This window comes from Chionomys nivalis, chromosome X (genome assembly GCF_950005125.1).
Source record: "Chionomys nivalis chromosome X, mChiNiv1.1, whole genome shotgun sequence".
Lineage (NCBI taxonomy): Eukaryota > Metazoa > Chordata > Mammalia > Rodentia > Cricetidae > Chionomys > Chionomys nivalis.
The window spans coordinates 101,160,754-101,170,433 of NC_080112.1; the positions used below are offsets into that span (position 1 = coordinate 101,160,754).

Here is a 9,680-nt window from a genome sequence, read left to right on the forward strand (position 1 = left end):
TGTCTTAGTTAGGGTTTTATTGCCATGAAGATGCACCATGACCATTCTTATAAGAGTTGCCATGGTCATGGTGCATCTTCATGGCAATAATAGATGTCCAGAAATGAGAATGATGTAGATTAGATAGTTTTTCTGCTTTATAATTTTTGAGGAACCTTCTATTTTGCTCTCCCTCATAGCTGTTGTAATTTGCATTCCTACTAGCTATGGATGTTTCATTACAAAGTAAGTCCTTAGCAAAAGTGAAAATTCAAACAAATAAGGAGAAAGAGCTAGTTTGTGGCTAATTAAATGTTATCCAAAATATAAGAGGTGTGTGTGTGTGTGTGTGTGTGTGTAGGACTAATTGAAGCCTGTGAGTTCTCTGGAAAAAAAGGTCACAGTGTATTCCTTCTGATAAGAAATCTGGTAATCGTGATGTCATAATGAAGTGCTTTCTTGGGGGAACTGGTCGTCAAAAAGAAACCATGTATTAGGTTTTCAAGTAGAATCCACAGTAATCTATGATGGGTAAAATGGAAAGAGGCTAATAGTGTTCATAAAAATTGTGGGCAAGTTTCTTTGATAAAGTGAACATTCGATTTCCTACCTTGTTACTACGTCCTCTTCTGTTGAATGCAGCTTCAAACATAGGTGGTTTTTAGCAGTAGGTGTTGATAAAACTGCTGACTCTCCACATGCTAGCACTCAGGATAAACTTTTAAAACTATGTTTTCATCATAACTTGTTTCTTTTTAGGATTTTTGTTTTGTCAGCAGTGGGAACGGCGAGGATCATAAAAAACGAGTAATGTTTAGAGGGAGATCTATAGCTTTTTAAAAATCCATTTTCTCCACACTAGTCCCAAAAGGCAATAAAGGACTATCCAAAGTGCTATTTCCCAAAAGGGCCTGTGGGTACCAGAGAGACCAGAACATTGTGGGGTTACAGTGATTACCGGAAAAAAGCTGATGAAATTGATATCTTCCTTTTCTTTTTACAGATCAGAATGAAGGATTTCATTGCAGGGAGGAATGCCGGATTCTTGGCCACTCTGATAGATGCTGGATGCCTCGGAATCCCATGCCTATCCGTTCCAAGTCTCCTGAGCACGTGAGGAACATCATCACTCTGTCCATTGAAGCTACTGCTGCTGATGTTGAGCCTTATGACGACTGCGGCCCCACCAAGCGGACATTCGCAACCTTTGGAAAAGATGTCAGCACCCACCGCGCTGAGGAGCGGCCCATCCTGAAGGTCAAGAGGACTGTCGATGTGACCATCTGCAGCCCCAAAGTCAACAGCGCTATCCGGGAGGCAGGCAATGGCTGTGAGGCTATTAGCCCTGTCACCTCCCCACTGCATCTCAAGAGCCCTCTGCCTACCAAGCCTACTATGTCTTACACGGTTGCCCTGGCTCCTCCAGCTCGTGATCTGGAGCACCATGCCAACAATGGCGCCTCTCGTCCTTCTGAAGCTGAACCCCGTGGAGCCGACAGTGAGAAAGTCATGCATGAGGTCAATCCTATTCTGAAGGAAGGGCGTGACAAGCAATCTCCTGTCGTGAAGCGTCTGAAGGATATCATTCTGTAAACCCATCTGGGGAAGAAGAAAGAAAAGAAATCACACTGGCTAGTGAAGATGCAGCATCTACTCATTTTACTCACCGATGGTTGGTTCTTGAGTGGCTGCACTGTAGAGATTTCCCTAAATGTATTGTGTATAAGTGACTATCATTCCGTGACAATCCCTCTCGTTTCAGCAGGCAGCAGGGGTGTTCAGTTGGAGCAAATTAGCTTTGGCTTGAGTTGTTCATGGGGCCTTGATGATGGAGAAACAGAGGCAAATTCAGTTGTGAAAAGTATTATGTATTAAGTGTTTGAATTTATATATTTTTCTATGTCAAAATGATAATATAAATTACCATTGTTTGTGAAGAATTACATTTAAAAAAGAAAAAAAAAAGAAAAAAAAGCTCTGGACACCTTTAATAAGCTCGCCACTGTTTTTTGTAGTGTAGACAAGTTATTGGTCATTTATTGTATACTATTCATTGATTCAGTGACGTGAAATCGAGTCCCCAAAAGGTTGTTTCTGAAGCTCGAGTACTTTCCTATGCCGCTTCTTTGCTGTGGACTCCCCTGCTTTAAGAACCCTTTTGCTAGCTGTGCTGTTGTTGTATTTGATATTGCAAATTGCTATGTGTGTGGTGATGGCAAAAGGCTTTTAAAGGTTGTTGTTTTCTTTTCTTAAAAAAATAATAAAAATACAGACAAAAACAAAACGCAGAAACTGAGACAGCAGATGAATGAGCAACACCACACCTAGATGTTGAGTACTTGGTGGATACTCACGTTTTTTAATCCATGTAGTGGTTGCTCACTACCTTGCAGAGGATTTCTCCTGTCTTTCAGTCTTCTGCCCGGGTCTGTGCTAGATCATTGTAGAAAGTCATTTTTGGATATGCTGCTATCTAATTTGCAGTTGTCAGAAATACTGTGCTGAAAATTTTATGAGATGCATTATTTTTTTTCTAATTTTCAGACCCTGAACAGGAAAGTTACTCCTGATGTTATCAGTTTTCAGGCTGAGAAATTCCCTGTCTCCAATCATCTAAAAATCATGCAACATGACTGAGTCTATTTTGAGATCTAAATTACCATCTCTTTAGACACACACTTCCTGATTCAGTGTTTTCCCAATCATGATTGGAATTAGATGGTAAAGCACATCATGGGCTGGAATCAAGGGCTCCATGCTGCTCTTTACCTTAGGCTTATAAATAACGATAGAGTAAGCAGTATGAAGTGTACACTTAGGAAAAGCCAGGTACTAACATCACTGATCTAATTACTGTGCCTTCTAAACGGAGACACTCAGACACTTGAACACGTCTTTTTATGACTAACACTTTTTTGATTAAAAATGTGAACAAGAAATTATTAAAACAAAAATCCCTTAGATTTAGTAACTCTTTTTTGCTGTAGGCTAGGAATATGCCTTTTTAAACTGACAGAGCACCCATTCTTTTTGTTCTTTTTAACACTGCACAAATGCCCCCTTTTATCATCTGTCTATTAATATTCGCTAGCCAACATAGTATTCTTGCAGCCTAAGAGTTCATTATTTAAAATAAACTAAAGAAACATGTCCCCTTTGCTCTACTTTTGTCTTAAAGGAATTTCTTCTAAAGAAACAAGTTTTTTGGTTCCTTCCTCTCCCTCCCTCCCTCGCTGCCTCCCTCCCCCTTCCCTCCCTTTCTCCCTCCCTCCCTCCCTCCCTCCCTCCCTCCCTCCCTCCCTCCCTCCTTCCCCCTTATCTCTCATTTTTTTGTAATTCAAGAACACTCAGAAAGAAAGCCTAGAAGTTAGAGCACTAGAATTCAAAACAGAATTTATTTTCTTAAGTTTAGGTAGATACAGTCAGCTCTTTGAAATGTTTTCATTATTTTTATCTGAGTTCCTAGCTTTATACATTACTAGGATTTTTTTTCTTTTGTGGGAGGTGGGAGGGTTGCAAGGGAAGGGGTGGGTAAGGCACTGGGCATGGGGTTAGGTAGGGGAGAAGATTTCTGGGGATAAAAGAAACATATAACGAAGCTACAAATCCATCCTTATTTCCTGAATACTACCTCATGCAAAATATTGGGTTGGCTGCAAATTTCTCCCTGACACTGTTAGAGACCTTTACATCTTTCTCTTGCTTCATTTAACTTTCTCTCATATATGTTCTCCTCTTCTAGTTTATTTCATTTTTGTGGTAGTAGATTATAAATTAGGTATTTATTTTTCCTTCCAAGTGACTATTTGATTAACATATTTAGCTTTTTAAAAGTGCCCTTTAAGTTGGGATGGCTGCCTATAGAATTGAGACTGATCTTCACCAGGATCCATCGGATAGTATCTTGTTTCTAGGACCTCAAGGTCTCTTTGTAGTCAGATTGGATAGCTTTCTACAGGTGAATTTCTTACTCTGCTCCGTGGAAACGAGGTAGTTGGAAAGACTGTGGAAAGTGGAGATGGAATGGTGGAATGCAGAGAGGCCACTGCCTGCCATGTGTCTTACCAGCCAATTAAAAATGGGTGGCATTAGCAGTGATTTTTTTTTTTTTGCCTTTTAAAAAAAGCAACTAAAAATTTTTTCCCCAGAATTTCATTTTAGTTCCAAGCTTAGTCTATCTAAAATCATTGTTCTCAGCGGGCAGTCAGAGATTTTTTTTTTTGCTTTTTGTTTCAGAACTCTTTACTGAGTATACATAAGAATTCTCATTAAGGAAGTATCTTTCCCCCTTCAATAGTCTGATGGAAGTGCAAGCGCATCCTAGGAGAGCTTTGTAGGCAGGTTCTACAGGCCAACTGTGCTTGCAAATAGGACTTTTGTGCAAGGGTCTTAAATTCCCCACGGACTCGGGATTCTCCCCCTCCCTTTTTAACACATGTGATGTAAAGCTACCAAGGCCAGTGGAGCAAATATTTTTTCTTTTTCTTTCTGCAAACATGTTACACAGAAACATGTGGGAACAATTTTAATTCCCAATATTCCACGTATTCTGATGTCCCTGGGTCATGAAGTGTAACATGCTTAAAAATTTCCTGGCCAGGTAAATGTCTTTGTTCAGTATAGGGTATCTAATTTGCCTTGATTGACTGCTTTCTCCCAAACATGGGAACATGCTATTCAATAAGAAATGGGGAGAAGTGATCCACAATGCCCTGTGGAAACTTGTTCCCCCCTGTGCAGTCTTGTAAATTAACCTGTTCAGAATGAAACTTAGTATTTCATTGTTCCTCTGAAGCCAGTAGAAAAAGTGAGGGTCTGTCTTGGTACTGAATAGATAGTGGGTTAAGGAATCACGTAGTTCCTGCACAACAGTGGTTCTCAAAATATCATCTCAAAGCAACATCACTTAGGCACTTCTTAGAAATGATAGGTCTTGATCCCTGCCTAGAATGGCTGTATAAGAAATCTGGAGGAATTGGCACAGAAATTCATGAGTTAGTTGCCCACTCAAGTTTGAGGGCTTGTTAAAGCACAGTTAGGTAGAGCCTAATCCTTAGCGTTTCTTATTCAGTTGTTTGGGGGTAGGATTTCTTTTCCTATCTACAGATGCCTAGGAGATACTGATGAGACAATGATCCAGAGGAAACTTGCCTCATAGGACTAACTGCACCTAAGCTGGACATTGATACAAATTTGTTGACATGGTGACCAGCTGATCATTAATGAAAGATGTAACTCTGAACTCTGAAAATAAAACCACACAGAGTACCTTCCAGATCCTGTCGTCTCAGCATATGACTATTAGAGGGGAATTCAGAGGACTTTTTTTTCTACACCTACCACTAAAATGCAAACACAAGTGGTCTACTTGGTGTAGAAAGACATGGGGCAGTTTGGGAGAGGCAGGGATGGAAGGGATAGCTTTTTTGGGGCATCCAAGGTGGAGAAAGGATTATTACTGTACATAATCCATTTTATGGGGATCATTTTGATGCCAAATGTTCCCCCAAGACACTCTCGACAAGTCTGGTCCGCTTGGCTCTTTTCACAGGGTAATAAGACCCTTCTGACTTTGAAAAACTGGCATAAATGAGCTGAAGAAGTCCATTGTATACAGTCCTAGTGTTTGCCTTCTTGGTAAAAATTACATTTTAAGGATGTCATTTCATGAGTCAAATTGTATCTGCTGACACTAAAGTGTATTGAGATGTTGTTCTTTAGTTTAAGTATGTATCAAAGTAATATTCAAAGGGGATGTATGGGGGTGGGACTGGGACTGGGTGGCTTTATATTGATAATGAAATATTCCAGAGCAAAACACATTGTCCTAATGAAGTTGTTGCAGCTCTCTTTGTTTTCTTGTGAAACTGAAATTGGCCTGTGGGTCACTTGTCGTGCAAAAGTGAATTAATTTCAAATAGGAATCACATTGCTTTTGTAAAACAAAGAAAATCAACCACCTTGTCTGAAGTATACGTTGTAAGGCGCGCTTGGGAAAGAACAACCTAGAAACACCTGATCTTGATTGGAAAGCATTGTAGGTCATTAGGGAAATCTGATGATGGTAACTGTTGCTCCAGCTGTGTTGGCAATTAAAGATGACCTTGTTACTAACTGAATGTTGCTGTCAACCTTAGCAAACAAACCAGCTAACACTTTACAGCACCGGTTAAGTAGATGTTTACTGGCACTGGCTGGCATTCAGCTGAGGAAGGCTAAGATCCAGACTAATGACCAAGGGCCAGACTAGGTCTAGCTAGAAATTCAGCAACAAATACCTCCTTGTGCTATTTGAATGCTAAGGTATTAGTTGCAAAAGGCTTACGTCTTTGCTCCTCTAGTGAGGGGAATGAGCCTGATGACACTATTACTGTTTACCTGTCAAACCAGGGTGGCAATTTAGAAGGATACAAGTACAGTACGTTTCATTAAGCAGTCTCTGTTGCTGATTATATGAAGATGAAATGGTTGTATATGCTGATCTGTATGTTATGTACATTTTCACAGTGATTGAATCATTGTAAAAACAGAAAAGACAAAAAAGAATCACCACCACTCTGTCTATTTTATGAAGATGATAAAGCAGCTTTATTAAATTATTACAGTTCTGTTTTAAATGGTGTTACCTGCCACATTGTTTCCTTTTATCTGGTGGTTCTCTGTTTCCCTCTTAAATGTGTTTTCTCTGCTTCAAAAATTTAATGCATTTTAGTATTAAAGGCTATTGTGGAAAAATAATTGAGTTTTTGGTGAACTGTGTCTTGGAGAGTGTTTTGTTCCCCTTGATTATGGGTGGAAGCATCTCAGAACTTGGAAGTAACCAGTTCGTGTTGGGCGTCACTGATGTTCAGGCAAAGACTTCCGTTTGCCTTTCCCATTTCAAAAACTTCCAGCTTGCTAGCTGAGGGGCTTCTTCCTGGGTTCAGGCCCCAGTCATTTACACTGTAACCTCTCCTATTGCCAGCCCTATCAATACTGTTACAGAAGGAGGGAAACCCATTTCACATTCGGGATGTTGAAGATTTTCCCATGAGCCATTTTAAACAAGCACACTAAAATTATTCTTTAAAATAAATCGTTTCAGGGACAACTGCACAGTGGGACTTCTCTGCAGAATTAATTTGTTAAAAGGGCAAGCTTTAGTTGAGGCTGTCAGTTGGGGAAAAGAGAGTGTAAAACAAAGATGACCTGGCTGCCCCTTGATGCCTTCAGGTTTAAAAATGAAGCATCAGGAGAGGCTCTGACTTTGTACATAACAAGGCTGCAGAAAAAGTTCCGACAAGCTCTCTTTATCCAAACAATTATTCTGTAGGATTTAGCACTCGGGATGCAAGTATTTCTTCTGGCTGCAACTGGAGGGGGTGACTGGAGGGAAGGGGGGCACATCAGACCATTACAAATAGTGCCTTTAGTGGTTAAAGGCTAAATTGCTTCGGCATGACCTATTCTTTCCAGACAATTAAAAGTGATCTCAAGGAAATCCACTGTCTTCCTGGATCTCCATCTTTCTGTTATCTCTGCTCACCTGTATTAAATTGAGATTGTATCTTATTCCCCAGAATTAGCCCTAGAGTCAAAGCAATAGACAGAGATTCGGTACTGCATTTTAATAGCTGTTTCATCAGAATGCAAACAGACATGCTGGGGCAGTGGAATAACATACACTGGTATATGTACAGATGTTCACATGGTCTCACAGATGGAAAGGCATATTGGAAAGAGACTGATATGTCACTGGCCTGGAAACAATTAAGACACAGGAGGTCAAGAGAATGCTTCTGGGGTAGCCTGCACCAAAAACACAAAGAAAATAGTTTTTGGACTGTTTTCCATCTACTATTTTTTCTTTTGAGTGGGGAAGGGACGATAGAACAAAAAAGTCAATTCCTTCTTAGGAACAAAGAAGGGAAAATAAATTCTCGTATGATGAAGAATCTTCACATATATAACAAAGACATACCCTAGGAATACAATGATCACTATCTAAGTATGGGAAACTGACAATATTATATAAACATAAACTCAAATACGTTCAAGTTTAGAAACCGAAACAAATGAAATTATCTGCTTCATAGTAGTAACGAAGTACCCGTGAGGTACTTTATGTGTCATGTTGACATTCTGTGTGTGGTATCCATAGCTGATGGCTTTGAGGGTATTCTCTTCTAGATTATAGACTCTGTACTGATGACAAAAATGTGCCTAACCACTTTCATTATTTTAAATTGAGGGTATAGACATGATTAAAGATGTCCTGGATGCAACTTCCACCACTTGGAAGGTGATAGGGGTTGAAAAAAATTCTTTAGCATCAAAACAGATGGGTGCTGCCATTATAGTTATAATTCTCCCGTATTTTGGTAAGTGGCTCTTACACCTGCTTGACGCTTTAACTCCCTACTTTTTCCTTGTATTTTTATCAGTGTATATTAATTATATAATACAACATAGTTCATTATAACATTTCTATATATGCATATAAAGTATTTTGAACATATTCACCTCATATGTTATTATTACTCCTCCCAACTTTCAACTTTCCCCTTTCTCTTCCGTATCCTGGATCTCTTTTTAGTTTCACATCTTTTGTTTCCCTATCCACAACTTCTACATATGAGAGAAACCAAGCACTACTTGTTTATGGGAGTGGTTTGTTTTATTTAATATACTCTATATAGGTCCACCTATTTCCTTAAAATATCACATGTTGTTTTCTTCTTTATAGATGAGTAAAACTTTATCATACATATATATCATATTTTGTTCATCCATTCATTTCTTGGTGAGCCATAATCTTTTCATTGTGAGTAGTGTCATGATAAATATGGGAATGCATATGTATTGACTACTTTACTCATTGTTGTGACATAATACCTAACAAGAAGCAAATTAAGAAAAAAAGGTGTGTTTTGGCTTATAGTTCAAGGAGTACAATTCATTATGGCAGGGAAAACATGGCAGCAGGTCCAGATGGCTCCCAGTCAAATTGCAACTGAAGTCAGGGAGTAGAGAATGACGAACATTTGTTTTCAGTTCACCTTTTCATTTTTGTTCAGTGTAGGACTCCAGCCCATGGTATGTAAATACATATTTAGGCCAAGTCTTCCTATGTTAATTAACTTAAGAGATTTGATTCCATGGTTATTCTAAATCCATCAAGTTGGTGATTAGTTATCAATACCAGATATTTCTTTTGTATGTTGACCTGGATTACACAGAACATACACATTTGTGCTATTGTACCGATGCGTGCACATGTGTGCGTGTGCATGTACACCCCCACCCCCCACACAGACACACACATGTAGGCATACTTATCCAGAAGTGTTTTGACTGTACTTTTAATTTTTTTCTGAGTAAACTCAATACTGATTTCCAAAGTGACTGGATCATTTTTTTATGTGGAAAAGGAAGATGGCTGGGAAATGGTCAGACAAGAATCTTCCAGTTACCCAAATCCCTTAGTGTACTGGTTGTATCTTGCATTTTAGAATCTTAACTTCCCCCAAATGCCCAAAGCCTTGACTTCACTGTAGTTTTCCGGGTCCTCTAGTATTGATCTTTGTCCCAAACTAGGGCTTTCCCTGTCTTAGAAGTATTTCCACTGTCTCCTCCTTTACTTTTTAAAGTTCAGCTGTGTATGGATGTGCCAGAGTACCAGGGACTAGTAGAGAACCACTATGTGTCAAACACTTTATAAG

General features: G+C 39.3%; 1 protein-coding gene across 6 annotated transcripts in view; it reads left to right on the plus strand.

The window, feature by feature from the left end:
- Pcdh19 (protocadherin 19) overlaps positions 1–5,727 on the plus strand; it is a 102,930-nt gene extending 97,203 nt beyond the window's left edge. For all 6 annotated transcript variants that reach the window (XM_057759726.1, XM_057759727.1, XM_057759729.1 and 3 more), the window contains one exon: positions 983–5,727. In XM_057759726.1, coding sequence (XP_057615709.1) covers positions 983–1,572 — 590 coding nt within the window. In that variant the 3' untranslated portion in view covers positions 1,573–5,727. The remainder of the gene's footprint in view (positions 1–982) is intronic.
- The last annotated feature ends 3,953 nt before the right edge of the window (positions 5,728–9,680 follow it).